The sequence below is a fragment of the Salmo trutta genome, chromosome 38 (genome assembly GCF_901001165.1).
Source record: "Salmo trutta chromosome 38, fSalTru1.1, whole genome shotgun sequence".
NCBI lineage: Eukaryota > Metazoa > Chordata > Actinopteri > Salmoniformes > Salmonidae > Salmo > Salmo trutta.
The window spans coordinates 28,743,988-28,769,323 of NC_042994.1; the positions used below are offsets into that span (position 1 = coordinate 28,743,988).

The window sequence follows — 25,336 nt, forward strand, 5'->3', positions numbered from 1 at the left end:
GTCACTGAGCCACTTTGTAACCTGGACCATTACAGTAGTGAGTTCTTGTGCAGCTTGTTGTTTGCTCTTTGCATGCACATATATCAATCTATCATCTGCATACATTTGAACTTCAGACCCAGTGCAGACGGAAGGCAGATCATTAATGTACAGGCTGAACAAGAGGGGCCCCAGTATTGACACATCTTTATTGAAGGAAACCGAAACAATAAACAGGTACGCAGCAAGAAACATAACGCACTGTGCCGTACACACACAGAAATAACAATAACCCACAAACACAGGTGGGGAACAGGCTGCCTAAGTATGATTCCTAATCAGAGACAACGATAGACAGCTGCCTCTGATTAAGAACCATACTCGGCCCAAAACAAAGAAATACAAAAACAACATAGACATACAACACATAGAATGCCCACCCCATGTCACACCCTGACCTAACCAAACAGAGAAAAACGACTCTCTCAGGTCAGGGCGTGACAGAAGGTGTGGGTAATGATGGTTGCCAGGCCTGAAGCCATTTCCGCATAGCGCAGCTTTGATTGATTACCATGCCTACAATACTTTGATAATATTACCTTGTAACTTTATATTTTTGCCTTATATATAATGGATTTCATTCATTTGACAATGTTATTGCCTGTATTTGATTTCACGATCTCAGACCATTCTTGATGCCCATTCATTACTTCATTCAACATTTCCTTATCTTATGGAGTCAGATCAAATACAATTTACTATTTACTTTGTTCATATCCAAATTACATTGTCTGATTATGGTGAGGACTTTTTGTTTAGTTCTCTTTTATTATCTGAGTATTGTATCAGTTTTAAGAAATAACAATAATGTATCTACTACTTTGCAAAAACTTAGTTTCCTCTGTCCAGTGTCTGTGTTCTTTTGCCCTTCTTAATCTTTTCTTTTTATTGGCCAGTCCGAGATATGGCTTTTTCTTTTCAACTCTTCCTAGAAGGCCAGCATCACGGAGTGGCCTCTTCACTGTTGATGTTGAGACTGGTGTTTTGCAGGTACTATTTAATGAAGCTGCCAGTTGAGGACTTGTGAGGCGTCTGTTTCTCAAACTAGACACTCTAATGTACTTGTCCTCTTGCTCAGTTGTGCACCGGGGCCTCCCACTCCTCTTTCTATTCTGGTTAGTGCCAGTTTGCTCTGTTCTGTGAAAGGAGTAGTACACAGTATTGTATGAGATCTTCAGTTTCTTGGCAATTTCTCGCATGGAATAGCCTTCATTTCTCAAAACAAGAATAGACTGACGAGTTTCAGAAGAAAGTTCTTTGTTTCAGGCCATTTTGATCCTGTAATCAAACCCACAAATGCTGATGCTACAGATACTCAACTAGTCTAAAGAAGGCCAGTTTTATTGCTTCTTTAATTAGCGCAACAGTTTTCAGCTGTGCTAACAATTGCAAAAGGGTTTTCTAATGATCAATTAGCCTTTCTAAAATGATAAACTTGGATTAGCTAACACAACATGACATTGGAACACAGGAGTGATGGTTGCTGATAATGGGCCTCTGAACGCCTATGTAGATATTCCATTAAAAATGAGCCGTTTCAAGCTACAACATTAACAGCTATTTACAACATTAACAATGCCTACACTGTATTTCTGATCAATTTGATGTTATTTCAATGGACAAAAAGTGTGATTAACTTTAAAAAACAAGGACATTTCTAAGTGACCCCAAACTTTTTTGTTTGTTGATACAACGGTAGTATTCTTTGATATGTATAAGGCCAGATATGACTTTTCAATATGGGTGCTCTGTACCAAGGCCAAGGGTAGTCAGTACCAAGCCCAAGGGTAGTCAGTACCAAGGCAAAGGGTAGTCAGTACCAAGGGTAGTCAGAACCAAGGCCAAAGGTAGTCAGTGCCAAGAGTAGTCAGTACCAAGGGTTGTCAGTACGAAGGAAAAGGGTAGTCAGTACCAAGGGTAGTCAGTACCAAGGCCAAGGATAGTCAGTGCCAAGGGTAGTCAGTACCAAGGGTAGTCAGTACCAAGGCCAAGGGTTGTCAGTACTGTGTGTAGTCAATGCCAAGGGTAGTCAGTACCAAGGCCAAGGGTTGTCAGTACCAAGGGTAGTCAGTGCCAAGGGTAGCCGGTGCCAATGCCAATAGTACTCAGTACCAATGCCAATGGTAGTCGGTGCCAAGGGTAGTCAGTACTAAGGGTAGTCAGTGCCAAGGCCAATGGCAGTCAGTACCAAGTCCAATGGTAGTCAGTACCAAGGGTAGTCAGTACCAATGGTAGTCAGTCCCAAGGCCAATGGTAGTCAGTACCAAGGGTAGTCAGTACCAAGGCCAATGGTAGTCAGTACCAAGGGTAGTCAGTACCAAGGCCAATGGTAGTCAGTACCAAGGGTAGTCAGTACCAAGGCCAAGGGTAGTCGGTATAAAGGCCATCTCCCTCTCCCCCATCTCCCTCTCCATTTCTCTCTCTGTCTCTCACCTCTCTTTAGCCTGTACTGTCACACAGAATTATTACTATGTTTCTGGTCACGAGGAGTAACAGAACAACATTTTTCTTGAGCTTTTTGGGAAATTCCAAACCAATGACACCGACAGGAACCTACTACACTTCCCCTCGTCCTCTCCCCCCTCACTGCCCTTAGAGAAGCAGGAGAGAGAGAGATGAGGAGGGCTCACCCCTCACTGCCCGTAGAGAAGCAGGAGAGAGAGAGAGATGAGGAGGGCTCACCCCTCACTGCCCTTAGAGAAGCAGGAGAGAGAGAGAGAGAGAGAGAGAGAGAGACAGAGAGAGAGATGAGGAGGGCTCACCCCTCACTGCCCGTAGAGAAGCAGGAGAGAGAGAGAGAGAGAGAGAGAGAGAGAGAGAGAGAGAGAGAGAGAGAGAGAGAGAGAGAGAGAGAGAGGAGGAGGGCGGATCGTTGGGGAGTTTCCTGTAAAAATTATTCAGCTCCCTAACAGAATACAGTGTCCTTCACTGAGGGACTCTCAGGGAATGGAGATTGTAATACTTGTTTCATTATTGTCTCTGTATTGTGACTTCACCGGTAAGTTAGACTTCTGTTCTAGTACAATGTTGTGATACAGGTGCTTGGTAAATTAGACTTCTGGTCTAGTACAATGTTGTGATACAGGTGCTTGGTAAATTAGACTTCTGGTCTAGTACAATGTTGTGATACAGGTGCTTGGTAAATTAGACTTCTGGTCTAGTACAATGTTGTGATACAGGTGCTTGGTAAGTTAGACTTCTGGTCTAGTACAATGTTGTGATACAGGTGCTTGGTAAATTAGACTTCTGGTCTAGTACAACGTTGTGATACAGGTGCTTGGTAAGTTAGACTTCTGGTCTAGTACAACGTTGTGATACAGGTGCTTGGTAAGTTAGACTTCTGGTCTAGTACAATGTTGTGATACAGGTGCTTGGTAAATTAGACTTCTGGTCTAGTACAATGTTGTGATACAGGTGCTTGGTAAATTAGACTTCTGGTCTAGTACAATGTTGTGATACAGGTGCTTGGTAAATTAGACTTCTGGTCTAGTACAATGTTGTGATACAGGTGCTTGGTAAATTAGACTTCTGGTCTAGTACAATGTTGTGATACAGGTGCTTGGTAAATTAGACTTCTGGTCTAGTACAATGTTGTGATACAGGTGCTTGGTAAATTAGACTTCTGGTCTAGTACAATGTTGTGATACAGGTGCTTGGTAAGTTTGACTTCTGGTCTAGTACAATGTTGTGATACAGGTGCTTGGTAAGTTAGACTTCTGGTCTAGTACAATGTTGTGATACAGGTGCTTGGTAAATTAGACTTCTGGTCTAGTACAATGTTGTGATACAGGTGCTTGGTAAATTAGACTTCTGGTCTAGTACAATGTTGTGATACAGGTGCTTGGTAAATTAGACTTCTGGTCTAGTACAATGTTGTGATACAGGTGCTTGGTAAATTAGACTTCTGGTCTAGTACAATGTTGTGATACAGGTGCTTGGTAAATTAGACTTCTGGTCTAGTACAATGTTGTGATACAGGGGCTTTGTAAATTAAATTCTACTAAGCTAACATATGGAATTGTTTTAAGATGGTCATACCATTGATCATTTAGCAATTTGATTTTAGGATTTCTGTAAGTATCCCCCAAAAATATTTAAAAGGAAAACTACCGCCATGTATTTCTTTTTACCAGAAGGTTTCCCCTTTCCTTAGTGGTGTCATATTAGTTTGTATACCAGAAGGTTTCCCCTTTCCTTAGTGGTGTCATATTAGTTTGTATACCAGAAGGTTTCCCCTTTCCTTAGTGGTGTCATATTAGTTTGTATACCAGAAGGTTTCCCCTTTCCTTAGTGGTGTCATATTAGTTTGTATACCAGAAGGTTTCCCCTTTCCTTAGTGGTGTCATATTAGTTTGTATACCAGAAGGTTTCCCCTTTCCTTAGTGGGGTCATATTAGTTTGTATACCAGAAGGTTTCCCCTTTCCTTAGTGGTGTCATATTAGTTTGTATACCAGAAGGTTTCCCCTTTCCTTAGTGGGGTCATATTAGTTTGTATACCAGAAGGTTTCCCCTTTCCTTAGTGGGGTCATATTAGTTTGTATACCAGAAGGTTTCCCCTTTCCTTAGTGGGGTCATATTAGTTTGTATACCAGAAGGTTTCCCCTTTCCTTAGTGGTGTCATATTAGTTTGTATACCAGAAGGTTTCCCCTTTCCTTAGTGGGGTCATATTAGTTTGTATACCAGAAGGTTTCCCCTTTCCTTAGTGGTGTCATATTAGTTTGTATACCAGAAGGTTTCCCCTTTCCTTAGTGGTGTCATATTAGTTTGTATACCAGAAGGTTTCCCCTTTCCTTAGTGGTGTCATATTAGTTTGTATACCAGAAGGTTTCCCCTTTCCTTAGTGGGGTCATATTAGTTTGTATACCAGAAGGTTTCCCCTTTCCTTAGTGGTGTCATATTAGTTTGTATACCAGAAGGTTTCCCCTTTCCTTAGTGGGGTCATATTAGTTTGTATACCAGAAGGTTTCCCCTTTCCTTAGTGGTGTCATATTAGTTTGTATACCAGAAGGTTTCCCCTTTCCTTAGTGGGGTCATATTAGTTTGTATACCAGAAGGTTTCCCCTTTCCTTAGTGGTGTCATATTAGTTTGTATACCAGAAGGTTTCCCCTTTCCTTAGTGGTGTCATATTAGTTTGTATACCAGAAGGTTCGGACGCTACAGACAGAAGTTGGCACATCGGCGGTACCGACTTCAGATGAGTCCCGTGGGGCTTGTGGGGGTCGTAGAGCAAAACGGAGAACACTATCATATTCGTGAGAGTCTCATCTTTCCGCTGTAGCTCTTCCACTTTCCACTGCAGATCCAGAATGACGACAAAAGGCGGATGCAGCAGATTGAGACGGAGCCCATACAAAAAAAGCTTCAGACGTATTTTGATGGGGATTTTATTACTATATCAATTAGATTGACGCAATCGACTCCTAATAGCTTAGGTGTTTTTCTGTTTCGTTTTAATATTTTAGTACTTTATGTATTTAATATGAAGTATTTTTTTATTAATAGATTGGAAATCCTGTGTGTTTCGTGGTACTTATTATGGCAGAGTGAATTAGAATTTGGAGTCCAAAGATTTTGAGTGGATCTGGCTGTGTGTGTGTGTGTGTGTGTGTGTGTGTGTGTGTGTCACAGGAGGTTGGTGCCACCTTAATTGGGGAGGACGGGCTCGTGGAATAGTGGAATGGTATCAAGTACATTAAACACATGGTTTCCACGTGTTTGATGCCATTCCATTTGCCCCGTTCCACCCATTATGATGAGCCGTTCTCCCCTCAACTGCCTCCGTGTGTGTGTGTGTGTGTGTGTGTGTGTGTGTGTGTGTGTGTGTGTGTGTGTAGCAACATCTGGGTTATGGAGTGTAACATGTAGTTGATTAACATACAGATAGATAAACATTAGACAATAATATTTTCCTGTTTGGTTTGAACAATAAAATCAACAATAACAGAACAAAGTTTTAACTTGACCTTGGTCTTCCAGATGCTGAGTGCCTGGGGATCAGCCCTGCCAGGCTGGTGGTGAAGTATGGAGACCCAGCCTCCTCTAACTGCAGCTCAGATACCCCTGTACAATTGGGCTGGGAAGCCACCCAGGGAGGGACGGATGTAACAGACAAGGAGGTGAAGTTCCTACACTGGAGGGTGAACAGGTAAGAGGGGCAGACACAGCTGAGACTTTTAAAACTCGTTTTTAAAAAAAGGCTTCAATAGACTTTAATTAATGGTTTTACTGGTATTTTAGACAGTTCTGGCTTCTATCTTTCATTGATTTATTTTAAATGCACTTTAAATATTTCATGACAGTGTGACTGACTGGAATATCAAACCAACATGCTTCACAGAAGGAGGCCAGTGTCAGAAACAGCTGGACATCACAGTTTATAGTGAGTGACGTCTCTCTCTTATCTTCTCTGGTGTTTCTGAATGTATTCTTAGTATGGCTCTACACTTTTAAATCACTGTGTGTGTGTTTCCATTCCTCCACAGAGCTTCCAGACAGTGTGTCCATCAGCTATAGGACGTACCCTGATCCGATGGTTGAGAAGCATCACTACCAGCTACAGTGTCTTGTCCAGAACATCGCTCCTATTGAGAGACTCAGGGTGACCTTCTACAAAGTCAATACCACTGGTGAACAGACAGAATTAGACACACAACAGAAATCCAAGGACAACATCAAGACACCAGAGAATGGGGCCTATACTCTGGACTTCACCCCTAGTAGAGATGATGACAGGGCCCAGTTGTGGTGTTCAGCCATGTTGGATCTGGGACCAGAGATACCCCAACCTCCTCCTGTAATGGAATCAGACCGCCTCAACATCACCGTGCTCTGTGAGTCCATCTGGTTCTCTGTCTCCACACATTTAGTACAACTGTTAGTTAGATACCAGACGAGTCATGACGTTCACTGATGTTGTTTTCACTTCCTATTCTCTCATTAATCAACTTGTTTCATCTCTCTTTATCTCCTTCTCTCTCTCTCTCGCTCTCTCTCTCTCTCTCCCCCTCCTTCTCTTCCAGACAAGCGTCAGATCACTATGAGTCCTGGATGTTTCTCCATGAGGATCACAGAGGGCGACACCTTATCACTTAACTGTAGTGCAAATGGTAACCCTGCCCCCTCATACGATTGGATGATTGGTTGGTTGCATTGAGAAAATGTTCAGACCCCTTGACATTTTCCACATTTTGTCAAGTTACAGCCTTATTCTAACATGTATTAAATAGTTTTTCCCCCCCTCATCAATCTACACACAACACCCCATAATGACAAAGCAAAAACAGGTTTTTAGACATTTTTGCAAATGTATAAAAAATACTAAACTTAATTATACCATTTACATAAGAATTCAGAACCTTTACTCTGTACTTTGTTGAAGCACATTTACAGCCTGAAGTCTTCTTGGGTATGACACTACAAGCTTGGCACACCTGTATTTGGGCTCACGAGTGGTGCAGCGGTCTAAGGCACTGCATCTCAGTGCAAGAGGTGTCACTACAATCCCTGGTTCGAATCCAGGCTGTATCACATCTGGCCGTGATTGGGAGTCCCATTTGGCGGCGCACAATTGGCCCAGCGTTGTTCGGGCTTGGCAGGGGTAGGTCGTCATTGTAAATAAGAATTTGCTCTTAACTGACTTGCCTAGTTAAATAAAGGTTATATTAAAAATGTGGGGAGTTTCTCCCATTCTTCTCTGCAGATCTTATCAAGCTCTCTCAGGTTGGAAGGGGAGTGTCGCTACACAGCCATTTTCCGGTCTCTCCAGGTTCTCTCTGTACTTTTCTCCATTCATCTTTCCCTCAATCCTGACTAGTCTCCCAGTCCATGCTTCTGAAAAACATCCCCATAGCATGATGATGCTGCTGCCACCACCATGCTTCACCGCAGGGATGGCCGTTAGCCTAGTGGTTAGAACGTTGGTACAGTAACCAAAAGTTTGCTATGTCAAATCCTCGAGCTGACAAGGTAAATATCTGTCATTCTGCCCCTGAACAAGGCAGTTAACCCACTGTTCCTAGGCCGTCATTGTAAATAAGAATTTCTTCTTAAATGACTAGTTAAATAAAAATATAAAAAAAGGGATGCTGCCAGGTTTCCTCCACACGTGACACTTGGCATTCAGGTCAAAGAGTTCAATCTTGGTTTAATCAGACCAGAGAATCTTGTTTCGCATTGGTCTGAGATTCTTTAGGTGCCTTTTGGCAAACTCCAAGTGGGCTGTCATGTGACTTCTACTGAGGAGTGGTTTCCGTCTGGCCACTCTACCATAAAGGCCTGATTGGTGGAGTGTTACAGAGATGGTTGTCCTTCTGGAAGGTTCTCCCATCTCCACAGAGGAACTCTGGAGCTTTTTCAGAGTGATCATCGGGTTCTTGGTCACCTCCCTGACCAAGGCCCTTCTCCCCTGATTGCTCAGTTTGGCCGGGCGGCCAGCTCTAGGTAGAGTCTTGGTGGTTTCAAATTCTTCCATTTAAGAATGACTGTTCTTGAGGACCTTCAATGCTGCAGACATTTCTTGGTACCCTTCCCCAGATCTGTGCCTCGACACAATCACGTCTTGGAGCTCAATGGACATTTCCTTCGACCTCATGACTTGGTCTTTGCTCTGACATGCACTGTCAACTGTGGAACCTTACATAGACAGGTGTGTGCTTTTCCAAATCATGTCCAATCAATTGAATTTACCACAGGTGGACTCCAATCAAGTTGTAGAAAGGTCTCAAGGATGATCAATGGAAACAGGATACACCTGAGCTCAATTTCCAGTCTCATAGCAAAGGGACTGAATACTTATGTAAATAAGGTGTTTCTGATTTTTATTTTTAATAAGTATAAAAAATAAATGTATTCTATTTTTTTTCTCTTTGTCATTATGGGGTATTGTGTGTAGATTGATGAGGATTTTTTTTATTGAATCCATTTTAGAATAAGGCTGTAACATAACAAAATGTGGAAAAAGTCAAGGGATCTGAATACTTTCCAAATTCACTGTATCTCCCTTCCTCTCCTCTCTCCCTCTCCTTCTCATCTGCCTCTCCCTCTCCTCCTCCCCTCTGCCCCTCTCCCCCATCTGCCTCTCGTCTCTTTCTACTCTCCTGCCCTGTAGTGGACTACCTGCCCATCATTACAGGGCTGGCTGCGGTGGTGATCCTCTTGGTGGTCTCCTGTTTCATCTACTCCTCTTACTGTAAACACAGAGGCATGGGCCACTAACAGCTGAAAAACGTGTTGCCACGACGACACAAGAACAAACACGTGGTGCACCACAACGGAATGGACCTTTATGTAGAGGAGGGGTTGGGGTCAGAGCATGTGAACAGAGGTGAATGTTTGGAAATTCGGATGAGTGGGTGTGGCTCTCCACGTCTTTTTCTACTGCTCCCTCACAGAAAAAAACCCAACAAACACCGCTCCATTTATCAAATCAATTGTTTTTAAGTATTGAAACCAAACCATAACCATATGGTTTTGAATGAAAAGTATTTGAATAAATATTAAACGATGAATTTAACATTTTTATTTTAAATGTAACCTTTACTTAGCTAGGCAAGTCAGTTGAGAACAAATTCGTATATTATAATGATGGCCTACCCCTGCCAAGCCTTAACCCGGATGACGCTGGGCCAATTGTGCGTCGCCCTTTGAACCAGGTCTGTAGTGACGCTTCTAGCACTGAGATGCAGACCGCTGCGCCACTCGGGAGCGAACATAAATTCAAATAAGGTTAAATGTCATATTAAACACTTAATTGTCCAGGCTCTAAGAAAGAACAAAAATGAATTCTTTAGGCCATATTATTACAATTATTTCCAGGCTATAGCCTACAAGAAATACATTGTGAAGCATTTACCAGTGCAACACAGTAGGCTGGTAGGAACCAGAGTACGTGAGCGGAGCTGGAACGGAGCAGAGCGTGCCCAATTTGACTGGATCGTGGAGCGAGATTCCCAAAGGCTGGAGCGTCGGTCTTCTCCAATTTCGCTCCAGTAGCGCTCACTTCAGCTCAGGGCATGCCCGGCCCAGCATGCATTTGTAGTCTATGTGTGTGCTGCTATATATAATAGCCCCTTGCTTTAGCTACTGCCATGACGTTCGCTAAATATTTTCATAAAGAAGCTGATAAAGCACACAGGGTCTAAATCAAGGTGACTTACAAAGATGAGGACCAAGAGCAAGAGAGGGAGTGCGGTAACGTAGAGTCCACTGTTTTGTGTAAGGCTGCCACCTGCTGGTATGACGTTAAACTGTTAGGTTATAGACCGGATGTCATTGTTTTATGCTTGTTGTTACACGCTGGCTACATGAAACATCCACAACTAAAGAATCATTGTTGAATCTTCCTTCCATCGAAGAAGACAGCTGTCAATGATCACGTTAGGCTGCGTTTCATTTTATTTTTTTCATGGCGGTTTGATCGTGGGGGAGGCGCTAGTAATGTCTGCAGTTGTCGGTTTGGCTACTTGTTTCAAGGTATTCGTCTATAAATAAATATCTTTGCCAAAATTCGTCATTTCTCCCATGTCTTATTTGACTAGTAGTTGTTCTGAAATGTTTATTGCTTGCCAACATTTTACTCCCTCCTCTGTTTAATATAACACACAAACATTCATTATTCATTTCGGTTGCCTATCCTGACGTGAAGTTTGTTCTATAGAAAGTATTTGACTCTAATGACAGAATTAAGGAAATTAGAAGGGGGGCATTTTCCTGCCTGCCGAAATCCACCCCCCCCCCCCCCCCCCCTTTCTAAATTCCTTAATTTTGTGTCTAGAGTCAAATACTTTCTGTGGCACACACTACTGGTCAACATGAGCTACCAAAATGATTCTGAAGTGTGCCAGTCCTTGCAGTCCCAAGATAGAAGGGATGGGGGGGATTTTCGGCACAACACCTGTTCTCAAGGCACCATCGCATGAGCCTGAAGCCACAGACTGGCTAAACTCCTGTTTCTAAAAATGAATTTAAAGACACTAATAACTCATTTTTCGTCGAGTTTATATTTAATTCAAAGTAAGTCACAGCCTGTAGGGTACTAGGAGGTATCTAGCCCCCCCTAAGAACAATGTCTAATTGTTGACACAAAAAAGCAACAATTGGTGAAAAAATTGGTAAGTGGATAAAGGTCATGCTTAGGCAGAATAAACTATAAAGGGAGATAAATGACTACAGTTTACACTTTTTTTGTTATTTCATGAAATGTTGTTACCCCTGTAGAAGGGCCAGTTACCCCTGTAGAAGATTATGGCATAGGGTTTCACACAAGTGTGTTAAAATCCATTTAGTCAGTTTTATCTAGAAATGATTTAGTAAGTAATACTTAAAAGCTAAGTCTATTTTAATTATTTAAATAAACTATGGGGGGGGGGGGGTGGTGTTGCACAGGTCACTATTAATATCTGCACTATGAGCAGATTTGATGTAAAGTCTTTTTAACTCTCCTGCACATTCATTTTCTTTGTTGTTCCTTTACCTTTAATTACTTTACATATACAATCCGTGATGTACAATTGCACAAAATGCTATTTGAATAGTGCAAGATTTTAAATCCCAGCAATCTTTAAAATGAAATTCAAGAGCAAAAGGTTTTTAATTCAGAAAAAACATATTCATTGAATATCATATTACATATTTTATTAATTTAACTTGGCAAGAACAAATTCTTATTTACAGTGACAGCCTACCCCGGCCAACACTGGGCCAATTGTGCTCCACCCTATGGGACTCCCAATCATGGCCAGATGTGATGTAGCCTGGATTTGAACCAGGGACTGTAGTGACACCTCTGAGATGCAGTGCCTGAGATGCAGTGCCTTAGACCGCTGCGCCACTCGGGAGCCAATAGCAATGTTATTTAATAACATTGGAATTTAACATTTCATAACAATAACTTAACTAATTAATTCAGTGTAACATTGATGTGGCAACTCTCTTATGCTCTGCTGTAGCACAATTCTAATTTGTACATGGGTCAGAAATAAAGCTATCCCCAGTAAAATTGAGGCACAACTCATGAGCCCACCTCTTGCACTGCTCACACCTAATCCAGTCCCCGCCTGTGACTGAAAACAGGGGGAAGAGATGCAATTGAAAAGTTCTCTCTTAAAAATGTAGCTAGCTATCTAGCTATATGACATCACAATGCTGTGTAAAATACCTACAAGGTTAGAAAACAACATTAACTGTAAAGCTATCAGTCATAATGTTTAACAAGAAACATTTACAACTGCAATTAAGTTACGCTATCTTTTTCATGTATTTTACCTCAGACATCTAGTAGTAAGGTTGCTAGCTAGCACTCCTAGCAGCTTGTGCTAACTAGCATTTACTGCTATTAAAGTTGCTAGCTAGCACTCTTAGCAGCTTATGCTAACTAGCAAGCTGGCTAGCATTTACTGCTAGTGAAGTTGCTAGCTAGCCAGTCAATGTTAGCGCACTTGTTTGTATTTGAATGTAGGATACACTATGTGGATTGCCTGTGTATGTTGGCCTATGTAAAATTTGTGTATTCGGCTATTTCAGCCACACCCGTTACTGACAGGTGTATAAAATTGAGCACAGAGCCATGCAATCTCAACAGACAAACATTGCGGGTAGAATGGCCTTACTGAAGAGCTCAGTGACTTTCAATGTGGCACTGTCATAGGATGCCACCTTTCCAACAAGTCAGTTTGTCAAATCTCTGCCCTGCTAGAGCTTCCCTGGTCAACTGTAAGTGCTGTTATTGTGAAGTGGAAACATCTAGGAGCAACAACGGCTCAGCCGCAAAGTGGTAGGCCACACAAGATCACAGAACAGGACCGCCGAGTTCTGAAGCTCGTAGCACGCAAAAATCGTCTGTCCTCGGTTGCAACACCCATTACCGAGTTCCAAACTGCCTCTGGAAGCAACGTCAGCACAATAACTGTTTGTCGGAAGCTTCATGAAATGGGTTTCCATGGACGAGCAGCCGTACACAAGCCTAAGATCACCATGCACAATGCCAAGCGTCGGCTGAAGTAGTGCAAAACTCGCCGACATTGGACTCTGGAGCAGTGGAAGCGCATTCTCTGGAGTGATGAATCACTCTTCACCATCTGGCAGTCCGATGGACGAATCTGGATTTGGCGGACGCCAGGCAAACGCTACCTGTCCCAATGCATAGTGCCAACTGTAAAGTTTGGTGAGGAGGAATAATGGTCTAGGGCTGTTTTTCATGGTTCGGGCTAGGCCCGTTAGTTCCAGTGAAGGGAAATCTCAACGCTACGGCATACAATGACATTCTAGATAATTCTGTGCATCCAACATTTTGGCAACAGTTTGGGGAAGGCCCTTTCCTGTTTCAGCATGACAATACCCCTGTGCACAAAGCGAGGTCCATACAGAAAGGGTTTGTCGAGGTCGCTGTGGAGTATTGGAGGCTGCTGAGGGAGAACAACTCATAATAATGTCTGGAACGGAGCGAATGGAATGGCATCAAACCATGTGTTTGACAGATTTGATACCATTCCACTGATTCCTCTCCAGCCATTACCACGAGCCCGTCCTCCCCAATTAAGGTGCCACCAATCTCCTGTGGTGTGGAAGAAGTTGACCGGCCTGCACAGAGCCCTAAACTCAACTCCATCGAAGACCTTTGGGATGAATTGGAACTCTGACTGCGAGCCAGGCCTAATCGTTCAACTAATGCTCTTGTGGCTCAAAGGAAGCAAGTCCCCGCAGCAATGTTCCAACATCTAGTGGAAAGCCTTCCCAGAAGACTGGAGGCTGTTATAGCAGCAAAGTGGGGACCAACTCCATATTATTGCCCATGATTTTGGATGAGATGTTCATCTCCATATACTTTTGGTCATGTAGTGTATCTGGTTACACTTGAAGACCGGTGCAAAATCAAATACCACACTTTTCAATTGCAGATCATGTTAATTTCAGTATTTATTAACTTGCATTGCATTGTCTAATTCACTCAGTCATCATCAAGTACCAAATAACAGAATATGTGTGCAAAGAAAGCACTATTATACATGTATGCACATGGGTGTGTAGATTAATGCATTTATTTTGTATATATTTTCCCAATAAAGAACCATTTGGAAGTACTCAGAAGGTGTAACTTGATGTGATTTCAACAACAACAAATCTGCTTTTTGCTCCTTGTGCGCCCTCCTGTGGCTGACGCTATAGATTACATATGTGATTATAAACAGAATGTACCTTAACGTTTTGCTCTAGAAATAAAGAAACATTCCACAGAGATTAAAATGAACTAAGTCTAAAAATATAAAGGTTTACTTTCACAGTGAATTATTTGCTCAGGACCCTCTGCTTCTCGAAGACTCCAAACCCATCTCTGTCGCACGATTTCAACGTCACACTACCTCGCAGATCGGAAGCACCAGAGCTTTCCAGAAAATACTTCTGAGCTGAAGCAACGAGTAGAGGGCGGCGGGTTCTCTGCAAGCTTACCTCGCATTTTCTCTCTTTCAACAGGACCAAAGTTGACATTTTTCTTTACACATCATTCCATTTAGTGTGCTGTTGTTGCGTGGACTTCCCACGGAAAGAGAAGGAGGAGAGAGAGCTAGAAGATGACGTCTAGGACTATTGATTACAGTGTGTGGGACCACATCGAAGTGTCGGATGACGAGGATGAGACTCACCCCAATATCGACACCCCGAGCCTCTTCCGATGGAGGCATCAGGTAGCTATGACAACAGGCGATATGTCTAAACTAAAATAATACTAATACAGAAATAGCTCACGTACGTGACTAGTTAGGCAGCTAGCGACAGTAGCTGTCAGCAAACACTAGCTAGCTAAATTCTTAGCCATATAAATCAGTACTCAACCGGCTAATCTAGTTAGCTGGTCAACTAACGTGACTAACGTTAATCCAACTGGCTAAAGTGCTAGCTAGCTAGGCTTAGCTCTGGTCCAGGGTGTTAACTAGGCAAGGCTTTCAACATTCGGGCTTTACAGTAGTAGCCTAGTTGCTCAATAGGAGTTTGTCCACAGCTCTGTCTCTCTGTGTCTGCCTTTCCTTCCTGTCTCTCTTGCTCAGTACGTTTGTCTACAGCTCTAGCGTGCTCTCTCTCCTTGTCGGTCTCTCTTGCTCAATAAGAGTTTATCCACACAGCCTGTGATTCACCTTAACCTTGGCTAGCTACATCAACTAATCCAGCAGAATTGTGCTAGGTACAATATCTTGCCTTGAACATAATTATTATTTGTCTTCTTCTTTGGGATTTGGTTGGCGGATTGCATCAAACTTTAATGTTGCATACGCCGCCACCTACTGTACTGGAGTGTGAGGCCAGTCACAGCCTACCTACATTAAATTCTCTTCATTAGTCCTGTTCCTCTAAGATGTTTGGTTAGCTAGCGAACAGGTAACATTTTAAAGAACAACAATGTTACTATCCCCCACCCCTTTCTCCTCCCTCCTACACCCCTCCACCCTTCCTCTCCTCCCTCCTCCACCCTTCATCCTTCCATGTCCCTCCCATCTTTCATCTCTCTTCCACCCTTCCTCTCATCACCCCCCTTCTCACCCTCCACCCTTCCTCTCCTCTCCTCCCTCCTTCATCCTTCCATGTCCCTCCTGTCTTTCATCTCTCCTCCACCCTCTCTCCGCTGCTCTAATCTTCCACTACACCCCCTCCACCCTTCCTCTCCTCCCTCCTCCACCCTCCCTCTCATCACCCCCTTCTCTCCCTCCACCCTTCCTCTCATCACCCCTCTTCTCACCCTCCTAGGCGCGTGTGGAGAAACAGGTGGCCTTCGAGGAGAAAGGAGAGGAGCTGGAGAGGAACATGGCAGAGTGTAAGAGACGTCTGGAAGAGGTGCAGTACAGAGTGAAGGAGTTAGAGGAGGAAGGAAAGAAGGAGGGAGAGGAGGAGAGGAAGACGGCGCTGAGCAAGGCCCAGGCCGAGGAGAAGAAATACAGAAAGGATCAACGCTTGTGGGAGAAGAAGATGGAGGAACATCGGAGAGAGGAGAAAAAGATGCCTTGGAACGTTGACACGCTCAGCAAAGAGGGATTCAGCAAGGTGAGATATTGAGGCTGTAGCATTTCGCTACACCCGCAATAACATCTGCTAAATATGTGTATGTGACCAGTTAATTAGATTTGATTTTAGATACACCACTCCCTCAACAAGGAGGGCTTCAGCCAGGTGTTATAGAGATACACCACTCCCTCAACAAGGAGGGCTTCAGCCAGGTGTTATAGAGATACACCACTCTCTCAACAAGGAGGGCTTCAGCCAGGTGTTATAGAGATTACACCACTCTCTCAACAAGGAGGGCTTCAGCCAGGTGTTATAGAGATTACACCACTCTCTCAACAAGGAGGGCTTCAGCCAGGTGAGATAGAGATACACCACTCCCTCAACAAGGAGGGCTTCAGCCAGGTGAGATAGAGATTACACCACTCTCTCAACAAGGAGGGCTTCAGCCAGGTGTTATAGAGATTACACCACTCTCTCAACAAGGAGGGCTTCAGCCAGGTGTTATAGAGATACACCACTCCCTCAACAAGGAGGGCTTCAGCCAGGTGAGATAGGAAGACAATACATTACTTTGTTGAAGGATAAATCATGAAGATATGGGCTATCATCACAACTATTGATGTCACATGTTATTCCTCTACTGTCAACTGTCCTGTCCACTGAAAATATATTTCTCTCTCTCCCCTCCTCTCCATCCCTTCTTCCCCCAGAGTATGTTGAACATCAAGCCGGAAGCGACAGAAGAGACAGAGGAACAGAAGGAGGAGAAACACCAGACTTTTGTTGATAAACACAAGAAAGAGATCAAACACTTTGGTGAGTTTCAACACCTCACAACTAAAGCATTTAATGTCTGTATTCTACACTCTTCTCCCTCTCTCTTTCTCTCTTCCTTTCTTTCTAACCTGTGTGTGGTGTGTAGGGATGCTTCGGCGTTGGGAGGACAGTCAGAAGTACCTGTCTGACCACCCTTACCTGGTGTGTGAAGAGACGGCTAACTTCCTGGTTATCATGTGTATTGACCTGGAGGTGGAGGAGGTGAGGGGGGGTGTGTTTCACAGATATTGTGTGTGTGTGTTTACATCTTTCTGTGTCTTTGTGTATGTTAACGTGTGTGTGTGTGTGTGTGTGTGTGTGTGTGTGTGTGTGTGTGTGTAGAAACATGGTTTGATGGATCAGGTAGCCCATCAGACCATAGTGATGCAGTTCATCTTAGAGTTGGCTAAGAGCCTGAAGATCGACCCTCGAGGATGCTTCAGAGAGTTCTTCCAAAAGATCAAGGTTTGTGTGTGTGTTGCCTTTGTTCATTAAAAGGCCGGTATTCAATCAGAGGCGCGTTATTGCATACAGACAGAAACGCTGCAGATATCGGCTCAAGTGGAAATGACCTTTCAATGAAAAGCCTTGTTTTCTTGTCGATAACGCCCCTTTGATTGAATCCCGGCTTTATGAGTTGATGTTTTAACTTCACGTGTGTATGTACTGTGCACACGTATATCGGTATGTCACACCTCTGTCTCTCTGTCAGACTGCAGACCAGCCCTACCAGGAGGCCTTTACTGATGAGCTGGAGTCATTTAAAGAGAGAGTTCGAGGCAGGGCTAAGATCAGGATACAAAAGGTCATTTTCCCTCCATTTCTTTTTCTTCCTTCAGGTGTTTAAAAGTATTTTTATGGAAGTGGGAGAATTTCAAAGCGATATTTCATCCAAAAACATTCTGACATTCACATTTTTCTGGGACTGTATCAAAACTGTGGACTGATGAACAGAATACTAAAATGCATACATACAGTTGAAGTCGGAAGTTTACATACACTTAGGTTGGAGTCATTAAAACTCGTTTTTCAACCACTCCACAAATTTCTTGTTAACAAACTATAGTTTTGGCAAGTCGGTTAGGACATGTACTTTATGCATGACACAAGTAATTTTTCCAACAATTGTTTACAGACGGATTATTTCACTTATAATTCACTGTATCACAATTCCAGTGGGTCAGAAGTTTACATACACTAAGTTGACTGTGCCTTTAAACAGCTTGGAAAATTCCAGAAATTGATGTCATGGCTTTAGAAGCTTCTGACATCATTTGAGTCAATTGGAGGTGTACCTGTGGATGTATTTCAAGGCCTACCTTCAAATTCAGTGCTTCTTTGCTTGACATCACGGGGAAATCAACCAAGACCTCAGAAAAAAAATTGTAGACCTCCACAAGTCTGGTTCATCCTTGGGAGCAAATTCCAAACACCTGAAGGTACCACGTTCATCTGTACAAACAATAGTATGCAAGTATAAACACCATGGGACGACGCAGCCGTCATACCGCTCAGGAAGGAGACGCGTTCTGTCTCCTAGAGATGAACGTGATTTGGTGCGAAAAGTGCGAATCAATCCCAGAACAACAGCAAAGGACCTTGTGAAGATTCTGGGGGAAATGGATACAAAAATATCTATATCCACAGTAAAACAAGGCCTATATCGACATAACCTGAAAGGCCGCTCAGCAAGGAAGAAGCCACTGCTCCAAAACCACCATAAAAAAGCCAGACTACGGTTTGCAACTGCACATGGGGACAACGATTGTACTTTTTGGAGAAATGTAATCTGGTCTGATGAAACAAATATAGAACTGTTTGGCCATAATGACCATCGTTATGCTTGGAGGAAAAAGGGGGAGGCTTGCAAGCCGAAGACCACCATCCCAACCGTGAAGCACAGGGGTGGCAGCATGGGGGTGCTTTGCTGCAGGAGGGACTGGTGCACTTCACAAAATAGATGGCGTCATGAGGGAGGAAAAATATGTGGATATATTGAAGCAACATCTCAAGACATCAGTCAGGAAGTTAAAGCTTGGTCGTAAATGGGTCTTCCAAATGGACAATGACCCCAAGCATACTTCCAAAGTTGTGGCAAAATGGCTTAAGGATAACAAAGTCAAGGTATTGGAGTGGTCATTACAAAGCCCTGACCTCAATCCTATAGAAAATGTGTGGGCAGAACTGAAAAAGCGTGTGTGAGCAAGGAGGCCTACAAACCTGACTCAGTTACACCAGCTCTGTCAGGAGGAATGGGCCAAAATTCACCCAACTTATTGTGGGAAGCTTGTGGAAGGCTACCCGAAATCGTTTGACCCAAGTTAAACAATTTCAAGGCAATGCTACCGAATACTAATTGAGTGTATGTAAACTTCTGACCCACTGGGAATGTGATGAAAGAAATAAAAGCTATTATTCTGACATTTAACATTCTTAAAATAAAGTGGTGATCCTAACTGACCTAAGACAGTAATTTTTACTAGGATTACATGTCAGGAATTGTGAAAAACTGAGTTTAAATGTATTTGGTTAAGGTGTATGTAAACTTCCAACTTCAACTGTACATAGAGTTAAATATGAGGCATTGGTGAGGTTCAAAATGAAAATAATAAACTAATTGTTAAAGGCTATGGAGGAGTATGAGGAGGAGGAGAGACAGAACAGACTGGGGCCTGGTGGACTGGACCCTGTGGAAGTCTACGACACTCTGCCAGAGGTAACACACACACACAGACAGTCAGTTAGTCATACCCAGAGAAATCAAATCAAATCAAATGTATTTATATAGCCCTTCTTACATCAGCTGATATCACAAAGTGCTGTACAGAAACCCAGCCTAAAACCCCAAACAGCAAGCAATGCAGGTGTAGAAGCACGGTGGCTAGGAAAAACTCCCTAGAAAGGCCAAAACCTAGGAAGAAACCTAGAGAGGAACCAGGCTATGAGGGGTGGCCAGTCCTCTTCTGGCTGTGCCGGGTGGAGATTATAACAGCACATGGCCTAGATGTTCAAATATGACCAGCATTGTCAAATAATAATCATAGTAGTTGTCGAGGGTGCAACAAGTCAGTAACACAAGAGCAAGTGTCAGTTGCCTTTTTCATAGCCGATCTTTGAGAGTATCTCTACCGCTCCTGCTGTCTCTAGAGAGTTGAAAACAGCAGGTCTGGGACAGGTAGCACGTCCGGTGAACAGGTCAGGGTTCCATAGCTGCAGGCAGAACAGTTGGAACTGGAGCAGCAGCACGGCCAGGTGAACTGGGGACAGCAAGGAGTCATCAAGCCAGGCAGTCCTAGAGAGAGAGAGAGAGAGAGAGAGAGAGAGAGAGAGAGAGAGAGAGAGAGAGAGAGAGAGAGAGAGAGAGAGAGAGAGAGAGAGAGAGAGAGAGAGAGAGAGAGAGAGAGAGAGAGAGAGAGAGAGAGAGAGAGAGAGAGAGAGAGAGAGAGAGAGAGAGAGAGAGAAGAGAGAGAGAGAGAGAGAGAGAGAGAGAGAGAGAGAGAGAGAGAGAGAGAGAGAGAGAGAGAGAGAGAGAGAGAGAGAGAGAGAGAGAGAGAGAGAGAGAGAGAGGAGAGAGAGAGAGAGAGGAGAGAGAGAGAGGAGAGAGGAGAGAGAGAGGAGAGAGAGAGAGAGAGAGAGAGAGAGAATTTAAATTCACACAGGACACCGGAAAAGACAAGAGAAATACTCCAGATGTGACAGACTGACCCTAGCCCCCCGACACATAAACTACTGCAGCATAAATACTGGGGCTGAGACAGGAGGGGTCAGGAGACATTGTGGCCCCATCCGATGAAACCCCCGGACAGGGCCAAACGGGTAGGATATAACCCCACCCACTTTGCGAAAGCACAGCCTCCACACCACTGGAGGGATATCTCCAACCACCAACATACCATCCTGGGACAAGGCCGAGTATAGCCCACAAAGATCTCCGCCACGGCACAGCCCAAGGGGGGGCGCCAACCCAGACAGGAAGACCACGTCAGTGACTCAACCCACTCAAGTGACGCACCCCTCCCAGGGACGGCATGGAAGAACACCAGTACGGGGGCTGAGTCACTTCTTCAAGACAGACACACGCAGAGACACACACACAGTGAGACACACACACACAGTCAGTCAGTCAGTCAGTCATACCCAGAGAGAGACACACAGACAGACATGCAGAGAGACATGCAGGCAGAAAGACACGCAGAGAGACATGCAGGCAGACACGCAGAGAGACAGACAGACACATCTTCATAATAGTCAGCAACCTATGGTCACATATTCAGAGGAAGTGGTCGCCAACCTCGGCCTCCTTTTTTGACCTCTGACTTGTGATGTCACATCCTGTTTCACAGGAAATGAAGAAGTGTTTTGATGATAAAGACATCTCAATGCTGCAGGAAGCTATAAGCAAGATGGACCCCATGGTGAGTGTCTCCTGTCTCTCTCGAACTCTCTCTCTAACTCTCTCTCTAACTAACTCTAACTCTAACCTGTGTGTGTTGTGGGGTTCCGCAGGAGGCAAAGGGCCACATGAAGAGGTGTATTGACTCAGGACTCTGGGTTCCCAACGCCAATACCGACAACGAAGAGGACAAAGAAGAAGACGAGGAAGAGGAAAAGGAGGACGAGGAAGAACCAGAGAAGGAGGGCGAGGCGGAGGAGGAGAAATGAATCGGACCCTTCCGTTAGACTTTTGACCTTTTCAGACCTAGCTACACTCTTTACTAACATTAGCTTGTCTTATTGAAAACATGCTGTGAAGATGCTAACTTCCCTAGCGTTAATTGGGCTAGTATCGCCAGCATTAGCCTGACCCATTGAAAACCTGCATCGGGCCAGTATTTACAAAGAGTCTCAGAGTAGGACTGCTGATCTTGGATCTGAACAACATCACATGTACAAGGGGACCTGATCCTAGATCATCACTCCTATTTGATCTGAACAACATCACATGTACAAGGGGACCTGATCCTAGATCATCACTCCTATTGGATCTGATCTGAACAACATCACATGTACAAGAGGACCTGATCCTAGATCATCACTCCTATTGGATCTGATCTGAACAACATCACATGTACAAGTGGACCTGATCCTAGATCAGCAATCCTATTGGATCTGATCTGAACAACATCACATGTACAAGGGGACCTGATCCTAGATCAGCACTCCTATTGGATCTGATCTGAACAACATCAAGGGGACCTGATCCTAGATCAGCACTCCTATTCTGAGACGCTTTATGAAAATGTGGGGTGAAGTTTCCCCTAGGTACAGGTCTAGGATCAGATTCCCCTCCCCCAATCCTGACGTTAACCATTTGGGGAAAATGCTAAACTTCACCCTGCTTCCGTTTCTACCCATAGTCCCTTTCTCCATGACCCCACCTTTATATTACCCCCCCACCTCACTTATCCCTGCTGTCTCTTCTACCCATAGTCCCATCTTTATATTTACCCCCCCCCCACCTCACTTCTTATCCCTGCTGTCTCTTCTACCCATAGTCCCATCTTTATATTTACCCCCCCCACCTCACTTCTTATCCCTGCTGTCTCTTCTACCCATAGTCCCATCTTTATATTTACCCCCCCACCTCACTTCTTATCCCTGCTGTCTCTTCTACCCATAGTCCCATCTTTATATTACCCCCCCACCTCACTTCTTATCCCTGCTGTCTCTTCTACCCATAGTCCCATCTTTATATTTACCCCCCCACCTCACTTCTTATCCCTGCTGTCTCTTCTACCCATAGTCCCATCTTTATATTTACCCCCCCCACCTCACTTCTTATCCCTGCTGTCTCTTCTACCCATAGTCCCATCTTTATATTACCCCCCCACCTCACTTCTTATCCCTGCTGTCTCTTCTACCCATAGTCCCATCTTTATATTTACCCCCCCACCTCACTTCTTATCCCTGCTGTCTCTTCTACCCATAGTCCCATCTTTATATTACCCCCCCACCTCACTTCTTATCCCTGCTGTCTCTTCTACCCATAGTCCCATCTTTATATTTACCCCCCCCACCTCACTTCTTATCCCTGCTGTCTCTTCTACCCATAGTCAGTGGCGGTTCTAGACCATTTCAACTGGGGGGGCCAAGCTGGGGCCAGTTGTACTGTTAGAGTGGCCAGTTACATTAGACGTTATTGTTGTCATATCATTTTCTTCACTGCATTGCAGGCAAAAGACCATGTTCCGCGTTGTCACTGTCTAATAACGGATGTAAAAAAAGAACGATAGCAAAAATTAGTTATGTAAAAATGATTTCATACTCCACATTTAGGGGGTCCACCTCCAGAACCCCCTCCAGAACCGCTAGTGCCCATAGTCCCATCTTTATATTTACCCCCCCACCTCACTTCCGGTTTAATAGCACGTGATCTGTTTTGATTTTGTTATTCATAATTGTTTGTTTTGTTTTATAAGTGTAGTTCCACTCTCCACTCCCTCCCCTTCGAGTCACCTAGAACTCAGACCAGTCTTTGAAATGTTACCTTGATCTTAGAACCGCTACCCAACAGAAACTCATTCAGAACTGTTCAACCCTGGTTTTAAACCCTCCAATCTCACCTCCATCCCCTCTGAACCAAACCATCTCTCAGGCCTGTCTCTGTCTCTCCGCATGGGTCAAACCACTTTAAACCAGATGAAACAGGTTAAAACCAGTGCAATTCTGATCGGAGCACCTCGCTGCAGCTGGGACAGAGCGGGTGTGGTCTGTCAGTTGACTCCACCCCTTTCGTTATTACAGTTGTGTCTCTTGCTTAGTAAAGTTGATCTGCAAAAACAGTATCTTTCTCCTCGTCCTTTGTACATTGTTTTTTTTATTCAGTCTCTGTCTCTCTCTCGCTTTCTCTCTTTCGGTGAACATGGTGAAAATATAACCCCGTAAATGGTATTTTGTATTGTTTCATCAATGCCATTGGATACTGCCAGATACCTGCTATGTGGTGACATCACCCTCCCGGTGTATCAGCCAATCAGAAGCCAGACTTTGATACAGTAGAAAGATGACAGAATCCGTTCCCTGTTTGATTTATGCAACGACAATTACTGGTAAGCAGGTGTTTGAGGCTGACCAATAGATTTATGAAAACATGTTGTACTGGCCAATAAAACACTTTCAATGGTATAGACACCAGATAATATGACAACCTGACAATGGAAACACACTCATGAAATGACCACTGATAAGTAAGAGAAAAAAAGAGGGAGACAGTTACTTTCTACAGGAAATCAGAGGAATCCTGCATCCAGCAGGTACAGTAGAATGGGGGGAACGGAGTTGAGCTATTCTGTAGATAGTGAGGGATAATATACTGTAGGAATGTACCTACGTAACAGGTCTGTCCAGTGATGACCAGGAGACTGGTGTCATCACCGGTAGGAACAGGCGTCCAGGAGACTGGTGTCATCACCGGTAGGAACAGGCGTCCAGGAGACTGGTGTCATCACCGGTAGGAACAGGCGTCCAGGAGACTGGTGTCATCACCGGTAGGAACAGGCGTCCAGGAGACTGGTGTCATCACCGGTAGGAACAGGCGTCCAGGAGACTGGTGTCATCACCGGTAGGAACAGGTGTCCAGGAGACTGGTTTCATCACCGGTAGGAACAGGCGTCCAGGAGACTGGTGTCATCACCGGTAGGAACAGGCGTCCAGGAGACTGGTGTCATCACCGGTAGGAACAGGCGTCCAGGAGACTGGTGTCATCACCGGTAGGAACAGGCGTCCAGGAGACTGGTGTCATCACCGGTAGGAACAGGCGTCCAGGAGACTGGTGTCATCACCGGTAGGAACAGACGTCCAGGAGACTGGTGTCATCACCGGTAGGAACAGACGTCCACGGTAACAGTGCAGTAATTGGTCAAAATTACAAACCCGCTTTCGATTAGGAACTGAGTACACCCCTGATCAATATCACAGATCAGACGTTGACATGCCTCATCCATACAGAAGCACAACGCACCATGTCAGAAAGAGAGCTGAGTGGAGCTGTTCATTCATCCTCAAAGAGAGCTGAGTGGAGCTGTTCATTCATCCTCAAAGAGGGCTGAGTGGAGCTGTTCATTCATTCCTCACAGAGGGCTGAGTGGAGCTGTTCATTCATTCATTCCTCAAAGAGAGCTGAGTGGAGCTGTTCATTCATCCTCAAAGAGGGCTGAGTGGAGCTGTTCATTCATTCATCCTCAAAGAGGGCTGAGTGGAGCTGTTCATTCATTCATTCCTCAAAGAGGGCTGAGTGGAGCTGTTCATTCATTCATTCCTCAAAGAGGGCTGAGTGGAGTTGTTCATTCATTCCTCACAGAGGGCTGAGTGGAGCTGTTCATTCATTCATCCTCAAAGAGGGCTGAGTGGAGCTGTTCATTCATTCATTCCTCAAAGAGGGCTGAGTGGAGCTGTTCATTCATTCATCCTCAAAGAGGGCTGAGTGGAGCTGTTCATTCATTCATCCTCAAAGAGGGCTGAGTGGAGCTGTTCATTCATTCATTCCTCACAG

At 44.2% G+C, this 25,336-nt stretch overlaps 2 protein-coding genes across 3 annotated transcripts; both read left to right on the forward strand.

Moving 5' to 3' along the window:
• Nucleotides 1-2,932: 2,932 nt before the first annotated feature.
• Nucleotides 2,933-9,597, forward strand: LOC115178378 (uncharacterized). 2 transcript variants are annotated; one of them, XM_029739542.1, is made up of 6 exons: nt 2,933-3,037; nt 6,019-6,187; nt 6,342-6,421; nt 6,525-6,872; nt 7,062-7,148; nt 9,149-9,597. In XM_029739542.1, exons 1-6 carry the CDS (start codon nt 2,986-2,988, stop codon nt 9,253-9,255), a joined length of 843 nt encoding a protein of 280 aa, XP_029595402.1. In that variant the 5' UTR covers nt 2,933-2,985; the 3' UTR covers nt 9,256-9,597. The 2 variants fall into 2 exon arrangements, with proteins under 2 accessions (XP_029595402.1, XP_029595401.1); XM_029739541.1 differs by lacking the exon at nt 2,933-3,037 and adding an exon at nt 5,274-5,409.
• A 4,805-nt stretch (nt 9,598-14,402) lies between these two features.
• LOC115177845 (hsp90 co-chaperone Cdc37-like) lies at nt 14,403-23,628 on the forward strand. The gene is made up of 9 exons (XM_029738837.1): nt 14,403-14,720; nt 15,775-16,068; nt 16,740-16,845; nt 16,952-17,067; nt 17,188-17,310; nt 17,558-17,650; nt 19,472-19,561; nt 21,189-21,260; nt 21,352-23,628. Exons 1-9 carry the CDS (start codon nt 14,607-14,609, stop codon nt 21,505-21,507), a joined length of 1,164 nt encoding a protein of 387 aa, XP_029594697.1. The 5' UTR covers nt 14,403-14,606; the 3' UTR covers nt 21,508-23,628.
• Nucleotides 23,629-25,336: the final 1,708 nt, after the last annotated feature.